Raw genomic sequence first — 22501 nt, forward strand, 5'->3', positions numbered from 1 at the left:
CTATTGCCAAGAGTCCCTGATAGAGGTCAATGGCCAAAAGATGATAAATGCTGTATATCATAGTTTAGTTTGATGTCATGAGAGCAGCAGTAAACATCAGGTGAAGATCTACAGAAGAGTTTCACTACTGTGTCTATGAGGAGAAATAAATGTGTAAATGTGATCCATACATGTGAAGAGACTCAGACTTTACAATGAAATAATGCAGCATCTGTGATAGAAACGTGGTATTTAGAGATTAATGTTGCTTTAGAATTCAAGCAAATGATCATTTTGTTTTATCTAAAGGTGAACAGAAGAGGAAGAAGCTCAGATGAGTCTGATTGGCTCTTCAGTTTAAGGCTTACAAATAAACTCATCCATGATTATTCAAATGTTTCTAATCAGATGTGTTTGTCAAGTACAGCACTAAAATATATCAAAAGATATAAATCAAATCTGCAGTCTGAAATTTTCCATGCTACTTTAAACATTTACGTTATTTCTCTTTGTATACATATCACTGTTAGTCTGTTTTATATTATATTTAGTTTTTATGTGTGTGTCTGTTGCTGATGTTCAGATATCCAGTATATTGTTTTAGTTCTGTAGATGACAGTAAATTGTGTCTTCATTTACTCTTCCTCATGTTGTTCCAAACGTGTGACTTTTTTTCTGTGTAAACAGTAGAAAAGATATTTTGAGAAATGTCTCTGTGTCTCTGATTGGTTGCTAACATTCTTCAAAACATATTTTATTTTCCACAGACATATGAAAGTAAGCAAGAAACACCGGTTTAATCACATGGGGGGGGGAATAAATTATGATAGAATTTTTATTTTTTGGTATCTTTGCAACTTCCAAATGTTTTGAAAGTTAAATTAAGTTACACCATCTAAATTACATCATAAATTATATCAGTCTAAGTATCAAGAGTTTTCTTCTTGAAATCTCTTACAAATATTTTCAACAAAATAAGTATAAATCATTGTTTTTGGAAAGTACCCGCTTATAATTTATGAAATGGGCTGGCAGTCTGTGAGATTTGTGACTCATTGAGGGTTTATAAAGTCATGTGACATACAGTATGAGATGGACTCATTTAAGTGGATGACAAGATACCAAACATCAGATAAGTAAATCTGTTAAACACTCAGAATTAAAGGAATTACCTAGAAATTGCAAGTAAAATCACTGAACAAGTGTTTGTGAACAGGAAGAACAAAGGCAGCAGGATCTCTGAAGTTTTCTGGATCAGCACTGATGTTGAATCCTCAGCCCCTGGTCTTCATCAGGATCCATCAGTAAGACAACAGAAATAATTTCCAAATGTATGATAGAAAAACTGATTTTTTTCAAAACAAATTACACTGTCAATCAGAGAAATCTGCTCCAGATCTGTCAGTGAATTCAACATTCTTCTTCAATGCTCAGTGTTCCATTGTTCCGCTTTGGTGTGACAATAAATTGATACATGCTCCCTATGCTGTGCCTCCTATAGTATATGTCCTTACATTCTTTCTTCCATTTTATTAAAAAAGGAGAAGTCTTCAGCATTCTGAATTCACAAACTTTGTCGGGTGGTCCCACAAATACATAAATTAGGGTTAAGGGATGAATAAGGTTAATGCTTTTTAAGTACTAAACAGCCAAAATTCTAGTAAAACGCATGCTAATAAGCAACTTGTTAATAGTGAATAACATTCCCTAATCTAAAATGTTCACTCTGTTTATGTTGCTTTCAACACAAATGTATTAAAATGTTTTAAAATTGCTATAACTTTTCTACACGTTCATTTTACTGCCAAGAGATGGCGCTAAAGTTACAGCTGCCAGTTTTAGTCTGAATAATGTATAAGATTCGTATATATGAAATGCTAATATTAGGCTGTGTCGTCTTTGCACTGCTGGTTACCAGAGTATGTGGGTCTGTCATGAGATGCAAATTCAGATTAAAAAAAAAAATTTAATTGAGGATATCGGAATGATGAGTGAAAATATTTAAACTGGATTAAATGTTTTGTCATGTGACAAACAATCGTGGTGTAGGTGTTTAAATGTAACTAAACCCTCAACCAACTTTTTTAGTTAATGATCTATAAGAATCTCAAATCGAAAGTGTTTCAAAGACTTCCGGATTCTGTTCCTGCTGTACACGACCGTCTGAACAACTGCAGGTAAGTTAAAAATACTAAAACGAATACAGTTGTTTGAGGGAATTATGTTATTGTTTAACGGATTTCATGTAAGTGTGATTAAAATGTTAATTTATACAATATCTGCTTGTTTCGTGAGGCACTGAGGCAGCCAGACTCAAACAGCGACAAGTAATTGAAAGTATTGAAAGTAGCCTATTGAAAAAGTATCGTTTTGAAAGTTTTTTTGTTTGTTTGTTTTTTGGCACCATGTTTGAATTATTCACTCCTCATATCATAGGTCTGTACCTCTAAATGTATAGTTATTAAATCGAAAGTTCGAAAGTATTCTTAACCCAGCTGGCATGTCAACAACGTCAGGTACCATGGTTGAATCAACGTGGAATGACCTTTCGATTTTGCAAATGTTGAAATCACGATGCAGTTTCACCTTCTTACCTGAAATTACATTTTAATCAGAACCCTAGCAATACAGTGTAGTAAAACTAGTAAAATAAAATTAAGTACATTTTTATTAAACTAAGTAAAATCCAAACCTATCACGGTCAAAGAATCTCTACAAGAAGTGACGGTGCAATGAAGCAGATGAACAATTTCTTACCAATGTTTCAAGAATAAACTGGATCCTTAATGACTTTACAAGGGGAAAAAAGAAATGGTTTACTGAAAAGTTCTTTAAAAGCAGGATTTCATTTTATTGCATTTCTTTAAACCAGTGGTTCTCAAACTATGTATACCAACCACTTCAGGAAAGTCTCTCTAAGTTCCACCATAATGACCAACACTACATTTCAGCATTGTAGTAGGCCAAACTATTCCGCTACAGCTCTACAGTTAAAAAATGAGTCAGTTTTATTCCTGATAAGAATATTTATTGTTGGCAGCCACTTTAACATTGTAAATACACAGTTTGAACATTAACACTGTACTGTGCTTACATACAGGTAAATGAAAGACTTAAAGTTTAAATTAAAATGTGTTATAACAAAAGTAACATTACTGTACTGTACTTAAATGTAAAAAAAGGAGAAAAAAGAAAAAGAAAACCTTACTTAAAGATTAAATTAAAATGTATTAACATTAATATTTAATTTAGTGATTCCCCTGTGTAACCATTAACGTTAGTGCAGGCCTGACACTCTGATAACCACTGATTTAAACAATCCTAATTCATTTTTAAATTCATTTTCTCTAATTCATTTAAATTGAATTCATACCGAAATTTGCAATTATATGTTTCAGAAAAAACTTTGATACTATTATAAGAATAAAAATATATATATAACACACCTAATGCATGGGATTCATATCAGGAAAATGTGGAAAAATCTCTAAAAGACAGACATTAACACATAACTTACCAGCAGCACAACATCAGATGAGCATCTAACTTGATCATCTGTGATAAAGCAATACAAAATTACACACACAGGTATTTATTAATCTTCTGCAGGTTACAGGTCCTTTTGTAAACTCTGGTAACGTTATACTCTACTATTTTCAAAAGATATTAAAGATAGCAATTTTCTTACCTCATTTTGCCAGTATATTTGCAGGACCTCGCAGAACACATCTGACCCTTATTGTTTTCACATTACAGTTTTTGTTCTCCTTTGACATGACAAAAGAATAAATAAAAATAAATAAATAACAGGCAATTATAAAATAATTATATATATATATATATATATATATATATATATATATATATATATATATATATATATATATATATATATATATATATATATATTCATCCATCTGATTTGTCATGTTATTTCAGTAAACACTGTTATTTCAATAAAATACTGTCATTTCCAGGTCATGATGAGTATCTGATAGTTTTCACAAGCCAGTCTGTACAGCTGCAGTATGTCAGAGGAGCGAGGAAAGGACCCTCCGTCTGAGATGAGTCTCTTGGAGAAACAGAGGTTAGACTTGGTTTGTTTTTAGATAATTATTTTAAACACTGTTTGTGAAGAATAAAATCACATCAACAATGGAGCCTTTTTCCCACTGCTGTCATGTCGAATGCTGTGCAAAACTTCAGGTTAGAACTTCCTATTACTGCTTTTAGATATAGTTCTAGACTAAAAACAACTTGAAACTGGTGTAATATTTAATTACTGCTGAATGGGATGAATTTCAAATCCCCTCCTTTTTTATTTAATTTGATGAATAATTGATTTATTTAAATTAGATTTATTTAAACTTATTAAATAATAAGTGATCATAGTTTTCTTAGAAACATTCTTCCTGTTCTGGCATTTATGTTACAAGCATTGTCTGTATATATCTGAGAGGTGACTGCCAACTGACCTTCAAATTAGACTTTTTGTCTTTTCTGCGTATATTTGTCTCTCTGTGGGGTTTAACTGTAATGTTTTATCATATAACTTTCAGTTTGCATTACACTTTCAGGTTGCATGTTTAGTGGGTATTAAACCTGTTAACCTGCACCTGGACGCCATACTGAATTTTGTTGTCTTTGTTTGCACGTGTATGTTTACAAATGGAATAAATGTAACGGGACAAAATTAATCTTGAAAAGCTATATATCATTATAAAGATCTATAAATTAAGCATCAACGACAAATGACTGTTTTTCAATGGAAGGCTTATAAAGAATGTATTTGCTAAATTTGTGTAAGCAGTATACATTAAAACATGAAGAATAAAAATGCAGTTCATACCAGATTCGTCATAATAACACTATTGGGGTGGGTATGGATGAGCAGGTGTGAACTGTTACGTGATGTGCTGTATTGTGTAATATGGTCACGACTCTGTGAAATGCTGATGTTAGTATATAATGTATTTGCTGCATGATTGTTTAACTCACAGTATGTACTTCTTTTAAAAACCATATATTTGGATTATCCTTTAGAAATGTCTGACCATTGACCTGGGGCTGCAAATTAGCCTATTGGCTAGAAACCGTTTGCAACACATCTACACATATTGTTATGGCTCTGACTGTGATAACTATGTATGTAATAATGTGCGCTGCATTGTCCCTGACAAATAAACTAATAAAAAATACAATAAAAAATAAAATGAGTCATAAGCACATCCACAGCTGTAAAATCGGTTTAGTTAGAAAGGCAAGGGTCCACTGAACGACATCTCATAGAGCACGTTTAGTCCAACAAAGCAATAATGATGTAATCTGGAGGATAATTGCTTTGTTTATATTTCAGTTCTTCAGGGACAGAAATGTTTGTGTCCATTATGGAATAACTCACACTCCGAAAACTGCGTCTTGGTAGTAAAAAAAACAGCATTGTTTTGTAGCGTACAGTGTCACTAACAGAATGAGACGATCCACAAAAAAAGTGAAAGAAAGGCGGAAGATTGTTTATTTGAATTCTGGTGTTCTCTTGTGACAGCTCTTGATGCGTGCTCTGAAGCACCTGTCACCTGATGGAGGCCTAACTTAGTGATCGCCTTTTTCTTTATTTGTTTTATGTTTTAACAGTTTCCATATATGTATGAGTGTTTTATGTTGAATGTGGTTGTATCCGAATTATTACCATCTGTCTGAGCGCGAATCAGCTCACTATAACTGTGTAAGCATGGCTATCGATGTGAACGCCATCTATATGAATAGCGTGTGATTATTGACTTTATGACCAGAATTCATCACTTTTTTATTTTTCTTATTAATTTTTATTACTCAAATTATTCTTATTGTATTTTTCTAGTGCTCAAAAAAATCACTTATATAAGTTCTAAGATTCTGTCTGTTGTTTTATAATTGAACAACTATGCAGTGGTATGTTTAATGACTAAAATAGTTTGTAGAACCCTTCAATACAGCTGATATATGTATATATATATATATATATATTTGGTGGGTGGGGGGACTAGACATAGTCTCAAAAAAATGTTTGCAGGAATCTCATTTTTCATGATACCTTCTTCAGATTTGAAATATAAACTCATGAGACATGTGACTTTCATCCCATTACTTTTATAGATTGCTCCAGGATTGATTTCATGTATTTTTATATCACATAAAAAAATTTGTTCAAGGCACTTCAGTGTCTATAACTTTCAATATTTTTTTGAGCATTAGCAACTCTAAAAAGATAAAAAGTAAAGCCTAAAGGGTCTTCTTTCCAAAGACAATAAAAGTTGTATGTAACAAACATAAGTAAGGAACTGTTGCAATTTTAAAGGGTCATGCAACCCCCCATTTCTGTACTGGTTAGTTCTCACCGCAGTTTTAAAAAATGTTAAAAAAGTGGGCGTGGTGTGCAGCGGACTGGGGGAGGGGGAAGACGGACAGCACACACAGCTTTGCGTTCAGACAGTTTCATTTCGCTACCATTGAGTTAGAAACACAAATAAATGCACAGCCATTTGATGCACCCTGCATCGAAAACATATTACATTTACATTCAGTCATTTAGCAGACGCTTTATTCAAAGCGACTCACAAATGAGACATATATATTATTCTGTGGCGTTTATATAAGCCTTTTGACAGGTTGTGTCACAGAGCTATAAAGACGGTTACACTCACCAAGTGAAGGAATCGCGTTTGTGCAGAACTCTTATTACAAAGAAAAGACACTCTTCTGCGATCCATGAATGTTTCTCTGTTAATGTGTGCGATGTCACTTCAGAGTCTGATGCGTCTTTCATAGCAAATCAACACATGTTGTTGTGAATAATTAAGCGAAGCGTCTTCTCATAGGATAAGAACATGCAATCTCATGAATAACTGAATAGACACTGACGATCATCAATGTACTATAGTCCATTGCCACGTCACATATCGTGACGTCAACACAATGTAGATTTTAAATCCGGAAGATGAAAATAGAGCAAAAAAGCTTAAAATTAACCAATTTTCTCCAACAGTTAAAATTAGCGGATGCTAACATTGTCTTCTATGGTATACAACACAAACACCTCTGCTATAATCTTAGAATAAGTAGTCTGGGGGTTTCATGACCCTTTAAGTTAGGTAGGGCACTTTCTGCTGTGAGTCCCATAATTGGGGTTGCTGGCTAACAGGTTAAACATATCCATTGATTTAAACTCTGAAGCCAAGTTTGATGTGTATTAGTATTAATTTGAAGTAGGGCTGGGCGATATGGCCTAAAAAAAAAATCCCTGATTTTTTCAAAAAAATTCTGATTTAAGATTTAAATAAAAAATTTCCCCCTACTTACAATCAATATTCAGATGACAAAGAAATTGTTCAAAACTAGTTTTAAAATTGTTCTTTATTATTTACCAGTCAAATTTATAACTGAGACGATAGAATTTAATACTAGCCCATCATGCATCTAAAAATCCAAGTGCACACTCGGCATTAAGAGCTGTTAATATTAAAACTGGCAAGTCCGCAGTGAGTCAGTGTCATTGACATAGGACAGACCAAGTGTAAATATATTTTCTAGTCTATATTTCATCTTGTAATGCCACTGGTTTAGGTTATTTATTTATTTGTTAAAAAATATAAATTATTTCTAATCGTGGGGATCGTGTTGTATGTTATGTAGAAACATCACTGGTTTCTATTGTCATTTGTCGGTGTAACAAGGAGTCAGAGACGTTTGGATCCATATGCAGTAGTTTATTAAAGAGAATGGTCAGACAGGCAGTAATCAGAGTGCAGCGTCAAGTATGTCAGGGATATCCAAAATCATTTACAGTACCAGGCAGAGGTCAGGGCAGGCGGCAAAGAATCAAGGGTGGTAGACACAATCCAAAATCAAACATGGAAAGAATAAACACAGGGAAAATGCTCGGAAATGCCAGACAGAACTAAACAAGACTTCGCAATCATTGAGAGTCCAAACTAGAGATCGACCGATATGGGTTTTTCTATAGCCGATGCCGATGTTTAGAGGTCAGGGTCAGCCGATGGCTGATATGTGCTGCCGATTTTTAGGGCCGATATTTTGAAGTTTTCCCCTTCATTTGCATGCTAAAATGTCACACTAATAATAAGTCAATCATATACATAAAAGTTTTAGAGCATTTATCAAGCAGAATTTTTCAAGTTTGTTGGAACATAAATGTAAACTTAAATATACATTTAAATAAATACAATTTTATAAATAAAAATCAATTAAACTGAAAAATATAAAAAATTAAATGTATAAAAATAAATAACAGTAGTGCTGCAAACACACTAGCAACCAGCAACATTTGTGTTTTGTATAAATGACAAAGAACATCTAAAGTGCATTCTAATTTCAAAAGAAAATAAATAAATAAATAAAAATACCTTTTGTGTAAGGGGAGTAGGTCTATGTCATTATTTCTGAGGTGAATGAATGATCAATTATTTAGGCATTCATTTTTATGAATGTATTGAAGTCCACAGAATTATTAGTTATTAGGCACTGTAGAATGAGTTCTTTACATCCTTTTACATTTACTCATTTAGCACACGGTTTAATCCAAAGCGCCTTAAAAAAAATAAAGAATAAAAATATCTCCCTTTTTTCTGGTTTTAAAAGCAAATGAAATAAAGTGCACACAATTATTACTGAAGAACAAACAAAGAACAAATATACCTGTGTAATTACATTCCCTGAGCCCCCCTTCTGGACTTCAATGTGATATCAGCTTCGCTCACTCTGTTCGCTTCTCCTCGGCGCATTGTGTCAGTGAGTCACGTGACGACACAACAACGAATCACAGCAGAGCAGCAGGAGGGGGAGGAGTAGCAAAGTGGGCCAGGATGTGAAAGTAGCGTTTGCTCATTGTAGAGGTAGAAGACACTAGTAAAGTATAATGAATGTAGATGAGAGATATTTAAATTAAAATATCGATTCAATTACAATTGTATAGATCTGATACCAATACCAGTGTTGGCATTGATACTATCGATATTTAGATCGATCCGCCCACCCCTAGTTCAAGCTCCTCCGTTCCTCCGCTCGCCATGACCACTGAGTGTGGACTGAACATGCGCAACTTTTTTTCTTCTTTTTTTCATAAATCAATCCGCGTGTCAAGTGTGTGCCAAACCAAAGATATTGATCCGAACGGATCACGGATCAATGATGATCCATTGTGCCTACTATAGTGTAATTTGAAAACATTGCAGTTGCGTTTTAAAATACAACAACGAGCACCACAAAACCATTTAAAGAGGTGCATTCAGCGGTCTCCTTGACGGGAAACAGTCAACAAAGTAAAATGATCTCAAACGTATGGCGTGCTCTCTTCATTTTATCAAATGATCATAATCACATCTATTCGTTTTACTAGCATTTTATTCAGACTAAAACCACTTTAATTAGGGTGAGAAAGCTTTTTTTCCAAGTGGCTTTTGCACATAATAATAATAACGCTGCAGACGCATTTTGCAGCATTAAGGTTATTAATTGATCGTTAATTTATACGGCGATCGATCAAGGAAATTATAGAATATTGACATCCCTAAATACAAATGAGTTGGATGGAAACCTGGTTATTGTCTGCATCAGATCATGCTTCCAAACACATGTCATTCACCGTTCTGGGCAACTCCAGGACAGCTGTCTCTCCGAGCACGGTGCTGTCTGTGAACGGGGCGGAGTAACGGAGCCCTCAATCACGCTGCAGTGTTTGTAAGAGCAACTTCTCCACCCCATTTACAGATTGAAATTATCTGACTACCTTTATCTCCCAGGACTGTTGTTGAACCTTCCAAAAGTTTTGTCTTGGGGTGATTAACATGCAGCATCAGCACTTTCCACTGCACCAATAACCTTTAAACCGGCACTAATGAACACGGACATAGGCCGATGCTGATATATATAAAAAAATGACAAATATCGGCCTGATATATCAGCCGACCGAAATATCGGTCGATCTCTAGTCCAAACACAGTATATATAAGGGAGTGGTAATGAAGAAGACCTGGTGGTGATTAGCCCTAAGCATGGGATTCTGGGAAATGGAGTTGGAAATGGGGATGGACTCAAAATGCAAGAGTGCTGAGTCGAGTGCCCTCTACTGGAGTTCATGGGCACTCTAGCTGACAATCATGACAGTCAGATCTCACCACTCACTCCAAGAAACTTTTGAAAAGTGAAAAGAAAAAAGATGGTATGCATTTGTCAAATGCTTGTCAAAACTATGTCATACTCTTAGCACTAACTTCAATTAAAAAATCTAGACCGTTACCGATAGTTTACTAATTAGTTTACAATTGAGTTGCAAACCCCGAAAACCTTTAGATGTTTTACAATCTTCGCTGACATGGTCGTACTGTAACAGTAAACACAAAGACACCAGATGCCAGACACCAGATGCGTTTCTATGCACTACTTGAGATGAAATATTTAGCCTTTCCTGTAATGTTGTAAAAGTTTAGACGTTCTAATGATAACAATGATAACAAGTCTTTGGCAAGAAAATCCCATCTTGACTCACCACATTCATTCCTGTTTAATATTTGTATGCGACTACGGGTTTTAACTGCAATGTGTCTGTATGACCTAGACCTATCTGATAGTTTTTGACTTGTTTGGTTGTTTTGGATAAATAACCAGTAACCTACTTTTCTTTTTATTTAATTTGTAACAACTTTAACACTCCGAGTACAAAAAAAAAAGATCATTACATTGTTTCTATTTTGTCTATGTATATAACCTTTTTCTTGAAATACATTGTGTATGTAAAACCTTAATAAAAACTTCTCTTATTCCATTTTCACAATTTTACATTTACATGTACAGGGAGGGGAGGGGGTTCCAAACAAGTGTCCAAACAGATTTCTTTTATGACCCTCATCAATATTTTTTTTTGAGACAAGGCAACCTAGACTCTCTTTAACATCACTCTCACTAGGCAGTATGTCTCTATGGCAAATGTGTGGGGGGAGGGTTGAGCCCAATTGGAACTACCGGAGCCCTGAGTGGAGTGTTGGCAAATGTTAAAAAGAAAACCAATTTTCATTTAAACAAATCGATGTAAACTACATATTCGAGTTAATCGATAAAATTTATTTATTGCCTAGCCATAATTTGAAGTAATTCTAGTTTGCCAATTATTTACATTTAAAGGGAAATTTTAAAGATTTGTGTCTTTCTCAAACTCGTTCACTGCAAACTGTTCATTGTTCAGTATATTCATTGCTATAGAAACAAGATGATATTTTTGCTATAGAATTCTCTCATCGGGTAAATGGGATCAACAGAGTTTGTTTACACATAAGATGTATTATGGTTGCACTATAAAACAGTATTAGAGCCAGATGTGTTTTTCAGTGAAGTGGAAATTATGCAGGATGAGAAACCAGTACTTTACTTGACTGGTAGTTTACCTGTGATTCCTTTATATTAGGCCTGATGTGTTAGTGAATTAGTTGTGTTAAACTGAACTAAACAAACTTCCATTTCGCACAAAATATCTCTTCGAATGAGACTGAAGTATCTCCTATATATATTTTTCCTCTGTTCTCTGTGTCATCAGTGTAAGATTAGGCTCACATGTGCCCAGCTCTGTGTCTATGAAGAGTGACCATTCAAAGGGAGGTGAGCAACCGGACTTAAGTGAGAACAAATCATCATCTACCAAAAGGTATGACATTACAGCATTATGTTAGCTAATTGTACTACTGTTTTTTGTGTTAGATGTTGACTGTATAAAAAAAATAAATCACTGAACACAATGTCTGGTAATCTTTACTGAACTTTTGTCTGGAGCTTTTTTTCCCAATACAATTATACAGGCAGTGATTAAAAGGCATAAATTCACCATGGAAAATGCAATAGATCATTCAACCAAACATGTATAAGTATACTAGAACAAATGCATGGCTATAATTGTATATTAATTACAAATTGCAACATGAAAAGTTCATAAATTGGACTGAAGTACCTCCTGTAATATTTTTTTTTCCTCTGTTGTTTGTGTCTTTAGTGTAAGATTAGTCTCACATGTGCCCAGCTCTGTGTCTGTGAAGAGTGACCATTCAAAGGGAGGTGAGCAACCAGACTTAAGTGAGAACAAATCATCATCTCCCAAAAGGTATGACATTACAGCATTATGTTAGCTAATTGTACCACTGTGTTTTTTGTGTCAGATGTTGACTGTATAAAAAAATAAATCACTGAACACAATGTCTGGTAATCTTTACTGAACTCTGGTCTGGAGCTTTTTTCCAATACAATTATAGTGATTAAAAGGCATAAATAAAATACAATAGATCATTAAATCAAACATATATAAGTATAGTAAAACAAATGCATGGCTATAATTTTATATTAATTACAAATTACAACATAAAAAATTCATAAATTGGACTGAAGTACCTCCTGTATTATTGTTTCTTTTTCCTCTATTGTTTGTCATTAGTGTAAGATCAGGCTCAAATGTGTTCAGCTCTGTGTCTGTGAAGAGTGACCATTCAAAGGGAGGTGAGCAACCGGACTTAAGTGAGAAAAAAACATCATCTCCCAAAAGGTATTTCATTGGTTTCTAACTGTTGGTTGAAAAAGTACAATATGTGCACATACAAAAACGTTTGGCAGGCGCACGATCAAATCAATCACTTTACTGTAAGTAAACAAGAATCCACTGCTGTTCCCAAGGATCATTTATTCTTAGATTCAATATACCATATTTTTCGGACTATAAGTCACACTGGACTATAAGTCACATTTATTTAAAACCAAGAACTAGATGTTTTCACAATGCATCCGAGACCCGTCAACCCGGGACCCGTATGGGTTCGGGTCTATATTTTAAATGATCAGCCGGGTCCGGGTCGGGTCTGAATCTATTACCTCGAGTCCTGGGTCTGTTTAACATTGTGTGTAATACCAGTGCGATCAGAGTCATCGGACTCGAAGAACACCCAGCCGTGATCAAACACTGCTTGTGTTTTTGTAACTTGCAACTTAGGAAAAGAAAAGAGTGAGCCCCCAAAAAAAAAAAAAAGATCTCTCTCTGCCATTAGAAGCAGAGCGCGCAGAATCAGTTAATGCAAGTGCACGCACAGTATTAATGCTTGCAGACTTTACACACTCATATTTAATATATTTCAAATCAGCAACACAATCTGAGGTGAACTGTCACATGAATGTTTTCTATGATGCTCAAATTGCATTAAAGCATATTTTAGGTTGATACAGCTAGCACACATGTGCAGTCTCGAGCACGTTTCATGTTTCTATGGCAACCAGTGAGGGACACTTCGACCGCCAAACCGCGCTTTACATTTTCTCCCATTTTTATAATATAAATTAATTTTAATATAAAGTTTTATTGGTCAGATTCAGACTCGACACAGAACAGAGAGCACAGAGATGTTAGCAAATAATGTCAGCAGCCATGGCATTGCACGAGCGATCGTTATTATAGCTCTAAAGGACAAACAGTCGAAGTTATTATGCGAGTTAACTCGATTCAGAATGTAATGTTACATGTGCACAGTTGCATTTGTCATCCATCACCGTGACATCAATTGGGCTTTTAAAGCTGAAATAATGAGTGGATTAAGCTTGGACTTGGAATAACATGGATAACATGGAATAACTTGGATAACTTTCTTGTCTGAGGATTGTAATGCATCACAGGCAGTCAGGTACATGGAAGAGAGACTACGGCTCCTTAAATTAGATAAGACAAAAAGCTGTATTTTCGCAACAGGTTTATTGACTTGTCATAGCAATTTAAGGTGGAATTTGTGACAATCGGGTGCAGTTGGGTCTGTGTCTTCCCGGTGGGTTCGGGTCCAGCTTTCAAATAATATATGGGTCCAGGTTGGGTCCGGGTAGGCATTTTTCGGATCTACACGGGTCCAGGTCCAGCTTTTGAAATATTAGATGGGTCCGGGTCGGTTCGGTGTAGTACATTACTGGTCTCTTTCGGGTTCGGGCACAAATTTTTAAGTAGCACCTGACTATTGAGAGTGAGGAGTTGTCGTCATAGCACAGAGCCCCTCCCCTCAATATCACAGTCTCCGCCATGTTGGCAGGACACAGGCGGCAAAACATGATTGTTTACGTGTGTTGTTAACTCGGTAGTAGAGTAGGTTCTCGCAATTCTGCACTGTTTTACCATGCCTGGAAGTTACTGCTGCGTTAAAAACTGCTCCAGTACCTCACACGATACATATGGAACACTTAGGAACAATGGAATACAGTTTTTTTTATGTTAAACCAAACCCAAAACAGCGGTATTTGGAGAAGCTCTCAGGCATCTAAAATATCGACCCATACGAGCTCCCTGCAGCTGAATGGTACAGAGACCTGGACCATTTACCTCCACGCACATATATGGACATTGTGAATTATCTTGTTTTTGGTCTAAGTTACTATACAATGCAGGAGTTTAAAAGCCACAAGTCTTTGGAGAGTTACGAGGCTTTCTGCTGTGGCTGGGTCCATCTACAATCCCCCAGGTGGTGAAAACTGCGTTGTACTGGCCAAAGTAAGTTTATTCACATGCGTTTTAGCGTGTTGTAATTACATTGCATTTAGCAGACACTTCTTGACCAAAATGACAAAGTAACTTAAATAACTGCGACTGTTTCGTAAACACGAATGAGATGTTCAATGTACACAAACATTTCCAACATGTTTTGATGTAGGCTAAAGCTGTGTATGTTTAGTTATAATTTGATTTTAGCCCAATGACACATATTGTGCCAGGTTTTTATGTTGGGGGCTGCAAAGTGGACAAACCAGTTTTAGGTTGGCTAGGGTAGTTAAATGTGTGATTGCAAGATGTAAATGTTCAGGTAAGATTAAAGCCATTAACAGCGTGAATGCAAGGTGACTTACATCGTAAACAATATAATTCACAATGTCCATATATGTGCACGGAGGTAAATGGTCCAGGTCTCTGTGCCATTCCGCTGCAGCGAGCTCGTATGGGTCGATATTTTGGATGCCTGAGAGCTTCTCCAAATACCGCTGTTTTGCTCTTGGTGTGAGCTTATTCCTGTAAGGTCCCCTTTCTTTCGCCTTATCTTTTTGCATTGCTTTAATTTCTTACTTTTCTTTCTCATATTCGTAGATCTGTCTTTGTTCCGCCGACATAATAAATGCGCAAAAATTAAAGAGCTCTGAAATGTTTAGTCGCGCCTATGTGAAGTTCTGAAGGCATTGCCCCTGGAAACTGATAGCGTGTCCTACCATCATGGCCGACCGGTTCAGACCCCTCCCAAATCAACCCACTTTGGCACGTGACTCCTCACTCTCAATAAGCCGCAGGACCAACTATGAAAAAAAGTGTGACTGATAGTCCGGAAAATACGGTATTCAAATAAATTGATCTTTGGGAGAAGTGGTGGCAGTGTGCTGATTCTTATTGTTGTTTGCACAAAGACTGTTCGTTGAAAATATTTTTTATCAATATTTATCATGAAACTGAGTTTTCATTAAGATACTAAGGACATCAGCAAAGAAGATTAGAGACACAGAAGATTATAATGATTTGATGTAGTTGAACTGTAGTATTTTGCAGTCTCCATTGATTTTGGTGCACTAACATAACTGCTCGACAGTGTATGAAAATATCTATTGTCAATGCAGACTATACAGTAGGTGAATAACCAGAATGGGTAATACTGCCATGTGTACCGCTGTTACAACTGGGTATTTGCTAGTGTAAGAATAAAGCGCTCGAGGAGGATTTTGATCAAATGAGGAGTTTACTGAACATAGAAGGAGAATAACACAATATACAACACATTAACATCAATATCTTAACTTAATCACAGACGATGAAGAACTAAACAGACAGGGTATTTAAGCACACAGGAGGTAATGAGGGAACTGGAGACAGGTGGGTATCAATCAATTAACAAAACAAGAAAAGGAAGATGGCCAAATAAGGGAACAGAAAGTCCATGAACGTAACAGTTGCCCCTTCCCGGAACGGTGCGTCCTCGCACCGCAAGAGAAATACCAGCGGAGGGAGGGTGGGGGTTCTGGAGGCGGGCATGGGGCAGGCAAAGAGGGAGCAAGGAGGTAGGAACCAGGATGGAGTGGATGGAGGGAGGAGCCAGGGAGGAGCCCGGAGCAGGAGGAGCCAGATGGTGCTCCAGAGACCAGCCAGGATGGAGATCCATGGTGGAGTCGATGGCGGGAGGAGCATTGGTAGAGAAGGGGCTGACGACTCCAGGGGCTGACAGACGGAGACTGCACCGATGGGTGAGGAGCCCAAGATGGAGCAGCGCAGCCGCAGAGCCAGGGTGAAGCCGAGGATCCGTAGGGCCTAGGTGGAGCAGAAGGCTCAGGCAACCAAGGCGGAGGTGGGGCCCTGGAAGACCACTGCAGAGCCGGAGTGACTGAGGATGGAGGTGGAACCAGAGGGAAGGAGGAGCCTGACAGAGCCAGAGGGATGGAGTGACGAGGTGAAGCCAGAGGAATGGAGCCCCGAGGTGGCGGATGGTCGATGTCTGACCAAGGTGGAGCCGGAGGGATGAGGGAGCCCGGTGGAGCAGATGATATACATGGCCACGGTGCAGACGAGGGAGCTAAGAGCCAAGGCGGAGCCGCTGGGTCGAAGGACCGAGGAGAAGTCCAGGGCTTGGAGGCTGGAGGCGGAGACAAGGAACCATCGCACCCAGATGGCGCGGACTGAGGGTGAGCTACGGGACTGACTGGCACCAGCGGAGATGAGGTCGAGGAACTGGCTGGTCTAGGAGGAGATGAGAGAGGAAGGATGGGAGGAAACACAGGAGGATCAGGGCTGGACAAAGCCAGCAGAGAGAAAGGAGATACAGAGCTGGATTGAACCAGCAGAAGTGGAGCAGGGGGACTGGCAGGTCTAGGAGGAGGTGGGAGAGGGAGGCTGGGAGGGAATACAGGAGACACAGGAAATTCAAGGCTGGGCGGAACCAGCGGAGACACAGAAAATTCAGGGCTGGGCGGAACCAGCGGAGAAACAGAAAATCCAGGGCTGGGCGGAACCAGCGGAGAAAATGAAAACTCAGGGCTGGGCGGAACCAGCGGAGAAACAGAAAATTCAGGGCTGGACAGAACCAGCAGAGAAACAGAAAATTCAGGGCTGGGCAGAACCAGCGGAAATGGAGCAGAGGAACTTTGCGTTTGTTTGATAACTTGTGGTTAAAGCGCCACTCATTGGTCTTTGCAGACGTGATGACGGCGGTGGTAGAAAGCACACTCTGGTTTGCCACCTACTGTTTTATATATAATTCACCAGCCCCTGTTGCTACATTTGCATGTAGGACAGAAAATATTACAAAGAGACCTAATATTTACCTACATTTATACTTAAATAGGTCCTGTACTTAAACAGTGTGCACTTATACTGCTATTGCTTTCTGTCTTTCTTTAAAAACAATTACAAACGGTTCCTCTTATATTTTCCCTGAAAATGCTGTATTTTATTTTATTCACTAATAGACTTCAGGATGAGACATTAGATTCAGATGTCCAGACTCAAAGGAACAAGAATTTGTTTGAGAAAGATAATCTCCTATGGATCTTTGAGGTAGGAAACATTTTTAATAATGTTTATTTATATTATAAACAAATAGGGTATTGAACAACACTTTCAACAACTCAATATCAATTTGATTGATTCATTTGAAACATTTATTGTTCCTTTTAAAAACCCATAAAAATGTAAAAATGTCTTTGTTTTAGGATCTTGAATGCAAAATAATCACATTTCTGAAGAATGAACTGGAAAAGTTTAAGAAAATATTACAAAAGGAAGACATACAAAACTTTGTGAAGGATTTTAATGAGAACAGATGCAATATCAAAGAAGCAGCTCTTGATCTCACACTCTACTTCCTGAGAGTGATGAAGCAATATGAAGCTGCTAATACTCTAGAAGGTAAGAGACTCATGAACATCTGTCATATTCACTCATAAATGTAGCAGTGAAAACTAATACTAAAACAAAATGCTGTTTTTTTCCCTGTATTTAGATGAGTTGATCTTTGTTCATCAGCTAAAATGCAGCCTAAAGAAAAAGTATCAGTGTGTTTTTGAAGGAATTGCAAAGCAAGGTGACTCAACACTTCTGAATAACATCTACACAGATCTCTATATCACTCAGGGTTGTAGTGAACAGATCAATACTGAACACGAAGTAAGACAGATTGAAGTTACTTCCAGACATTCTGAATCACAAGAGATACCAGTTGAGTGCACAAACATGTTTAAAGCACCTGAACAAGACAAGGAGATCAGAACTGTACTGACAAAAGGAGTGGCAGGCATCGGGAAATCAGTCTCTGTGCAAAAGTTTGTTTTAGATTGGGCTGAAGAAAAAGAAAATCAGGATATCAGCTTCATATTTCCTCTTCCTTTCCGGGAGATGAACTTAAAGGAAAAAGAAAAACAAAGTTTGTTGGACCTTATAACTCAGTTTTTTCCAGAGACAAAAGGACTGAACATTGCAAGAAGGAACCAAAAAGTCCTGTTCATTCTTGATGGATTGGATGAATGTCGTCTTCCTCTGAAGTTTGATGTTAATGAGAAGTGGTCTGATGAATCATCACCAGCATCTCTGGATGTTCTCTTAACAAACCTCATCAAGGGAAATCTGCTTCCTTCTGCTCTCATCTGGATCACCACCAGACCAGCAGCTGCCAGTAAGATTCCTCCTGACTGTATAGATCGGCTGACAGAGGTACGAGGATTCAATGATGTACAGAAGGAGGAGTATTTCAAAAAACGATTTGAAGATCAGAATCAGGCCAAAGAAATCATTGATCATGTAAAAAAATCAAAGAGTCTCTTTATCATGTGTCACATCCCAGTCGTCTGCTGGATTTCAGCCACTGTTCTCCAAAACATTTTAGAGGAAAAAAGAAATAATGATCTAGAAAACAATCAGGCTGATGACGCCTCCAAAACACTTCAGGAATCGAATACTGAAGACACTCCTAAGACTCTGACACAAATGTACACACACTTTCTCCGCTTTCAGATCCTGCAGAGCAGACAAAAGTATGATGGAGAATATACACTAGATGTTTCATGGGATAAAGATGCCATCCTTTCACTGGGAAAACTGGCATTTCATCAGCTGGAAAGAAACAACCTGATATTCTATGACACTGACCTGGAAGCCTGTGGTATTGACATCTATAAGGCATCAGTGTATTCAGGCATGTGTACCCAGATATTTAAGGAGGAAACTGGGATCATTCTTGGTACCATGTACTGTTTTGTCCACTTGAGCATTCAAGAGTTTATTGCAGCCCTTTATGCACATATGTTTCTAGACATCAACATGAAAAGTGTGTTTGTTCATGACCCAACTATGACTGATTTTCTCAAGACTGCCATGGACAATGCACTTAAGAGTACCAATGGACATCTGGACCCTTTCATTCACTTTCTTTTTGTTCTGTTACTCCAGCCCAAATCCAAAAAAAATATGACTGATTTGCTCAAAACTGCAGTGGATAAGGCACTTGAGAGTGACAATGGACACCTGGACCTTTTCCTTCGCTTCCTTCTTGGTTTGTCACTCCACTCCAATCGGCGACTCTTACGAGGTCTGTTGACACAGCAAGATGGCAATGACCAGAGCAAAAAGGAAATAGTTCAGTACATCAAGCAGAAATTAGAAGCTAATCTGTCTCCAGAGAGATCAATTAATCTGTTCTACTGTCTGAATGAACTGAATGATCAAACTCTGGTGAAAGAGATTCAGACTCACCTTAGCAAAGGAAGTCTCTCATCTTCTGACCTTTCTCCAGCCCAGTGGTCTGCTTTGACCTTTGTGTTGTTGACATCAGAGAAGGAGCTGGAGGAGTTTGAGCTTCAGAAATTCAAGAAATCAGATGAGTGTCTTGTTAGATTATTATCAGTCATCAAAACCTCCAAAAGAGCTCTGTAAGTCATTTAATTTTATTTAGCAGCTTTTTAATCAACAGTAGCAGGACAACAGTGTAATTTTTTTATATAAAACACATTGTTCCATAGTTATTTTCACTCCAATATGAAGTTATCTTTATCTTCCTATTTTAAGTCTAAAGCCCCGTTCACACCAAGAGTGATGACTATAAAGATAATGATATTATCGTCCACACCAGCGAACAATATATGTTTATTCTAAACACACGCGAGTTTGCTGCTTTAAACTCTCAAGCTCTTCAAATCAGGACTGATTCTGATTGGCTGTCAGAGTTTTTATCATTCATCAACTGGGAAAAAAATTGTTCTGAATGTGATTCCAACTTTATTGTTTTTCTGTGCCTTTATCGTTATAGCTGTGGTGTGAACTCTGCTATTCTTAACCTGTTAGCCAGCACCCCCCATTTATGGGACTCACAGCTGAAGGTGCCCTACCTAACTTAACCCTTTGAAGTCGATTAACGCATATATGCGTTTTGAGTCATTTTCTCTGGATAACCCCGAAAAGAACTTAAATTACACTCTCAGTTTTCATCGTACAGATAAGAGCAATACATCAATAGAATCTGTAAAGGGTCTACTTTTTTTTGGATACAGACATAATAACAAAACACCTTAGTGCACTTATAAAATAAAGATAACAAACAAGGTGCGCTGTCTACAGCCTTTGTGTGCGCTGATCTTCATTTACAAACACGTCATTAAAATGAACTGTAACTCTGTGAATACTCAACAAAGAGACATGAGAGAGATATCTATAGAAAGCCTGAAATGTCTACTTTTAAACTAAACAAGTGCTGCCGAAAACAAATATTCTGAGATAAAGTAATCCATATGAAAACAACGCGATGTCTATTTTTCATGTCTCCGTTCATTATATCTAATGTGACCACGCCCCCGCGCTTAACGCGCTATTCAGATTCAAACAGAAGTGCGCGGCTTGAATACGCCCACACAGAAGAAAAAGCAGCCAGACTGTTCTTCAAGTTTTTATTTTATTTTACTGTTTGCTTCGCGATGAGAGGAATAAGACATAAATCACTCCAAAAAGATGTGATGTGGTTGAGGATTTGAGAAATGGATTTCCTCAGAAAAAAGAATGAAGCACTTTATTCAGCAGAGATCATAAACATGAGTAAGTCTCTTTTTATTTATTTGTACTAGTTTTCACATAACGTGTAAACATTTTACTAGTTAGACTTTTTCCAAATACTTTTTCCAAACTATAAATCCTGACTACATGTATAATCAAGTGAAACATTATGAAGTTTCAATAACAATATACAATACTATACCATTCAAAAGCTTGATGTAAATAATATAAATGTGACAAATAGAGATAACTCTAACAAATGTAAAAACAATGCATTTCTTTCAATTTATTCCCCCTAAAAGAACCTGAAAAATATTCTCAGCTCTTTTCAACATTAATAATAATAATAATGATGATGATGATAATAAATGTTTTTTTTTTTTTTTTTTTTTTTGGTAGAAAATAAGATTGTTAAAAGGTTTTCTGAAGGATTGTGTGACTGGAGTAATGATGCCAAAAAATTTGTTTGAAAGTAAGCTTTGATTGTCCCTAATAAACTGTTGAACTGCTCCCCCAAGTGGATATTAAATTATGTTGTGGGATAATTAAATATATTCTTAATATACTACAAACATAAAATTATATAGATTTATTTTATTCTCACATTCTTTCTTGTAAGTCCTCCCTCAGTGGCACAGTTGAATTAGAGGCTCATTATGCAGCTCATTATGCAGGCCTTTGTCTTCTCAGGTGTAAATCACAATGATATTCATGATAGTTGACGCCTACTCGCATATGACTTTTACCAACAAAAAGTGTCATAGAAAATGTGAATCAATATATTGTTTTCTGTGAATGAGTAAACAAGATGATTTTCATATAATTTAGAAAGAAAAATTCTAGGCTACAAGCTCCAGTTCTCAACAATCCCGGGAACCAATGTTATGTATGCGTTTTATGGCCTTATTCAAGCAATTTAACATTTTTCGTTTTTCACTAACCATGCATAACATTTTTTTTCTCAAAAATATAATCATGTACATACATGCATTTCACATATTATTATAGCCCAGTTTGTGCTGATTACAGTGATATTAGACTTTACCCATTTAGATATTTATAAGAAACTGAAAAAAGCACAAATATCAGGGCATGACAAAACTTCTCCAGGCCCCAAAAATACCCTTAGACTCCAGAGGGTTAAAATTGTAACAGTTCCTTATTTCAATGTGTTACACACATGATATTGGTGTATTTGGAAGGAAGACCCTTTGGGCTTTACTTTTTATCAACCAGATTTAATAATGCTCAAACATATTAAAAGTTGTAGATACTGAAGTGCCTTAAAAATGTTTACCAACAGATTTTTTATTTGGTATAAAAATACATTAAATCAGTCCTGGAGCAACCTAGAAAATTTTCTATTTCAAATCTGAAGAAGATACCATGAAAAATGAGATTCCTGCAAACATTTTTGAGACTGTCTAGTACCCCCCCCCCCCCCTCCCAAATATAAAAAAA

General features: G+C 36.8%; 1 protein-coding gene across 1 annotated transcript in view; it reads left to right on the top strand.

The window, feature by feature from the left end:
• Window positions 1-2020: 2020 nt before the first annotated feature.
• Window positions 2021-22501, top strand: part of LOC113074258 (NACHT, LRR and PYD domains-containing protein 3-like) — an 82843-nt gene continuing 62362 nt past the window's right edge. The window contains exons 1-8 of the mRNA XM_026247017.1: window positions 2021-2156; window positions 3957-4066; window positions 11564-11671; window positions 12014-12121; window positions 12449-12556; window positions 17473-17560; window positions 17716-17911; window positions 18006-19926. Of these exons, the coding sequence (XP_026102802.1) occupies window positions 4008-4066; window positions 11564-11671; window positions 12014-12121; window positions 12449-12556; window positions 17473-17560; window positions 17716-17911; window positions 18006-19926 (2588 nt within the window). The 5' untranslated portion in view covers window positions 2021-2156; window positions 3957-4007. The remainder of the gene's footprint in view (window positions 2157-3956; window positions 4067-11563; window positions 11672-12013; window positions 12122-12448; window positions 12557-17472; window positions 17561-17715; window positions 17912-18005; window positions 19927-22501) is intronic.

The sequence above is a fragment of the Carassius auratus genome, unplaced genomic scaffold (assembly GCF_003368295.1).
Source record: "Carassius auratus strain Wakin unplaced genomic scaffold, ASM336829v1 scaf_tig00014173, whole genome shotgun sequence".
Lineage (NCBI taxonomy): Eukaryota > Metazoa > Chordata > Actinopteri > Cypriniformes > Cyprinidae > Carassius > Carassius auratus.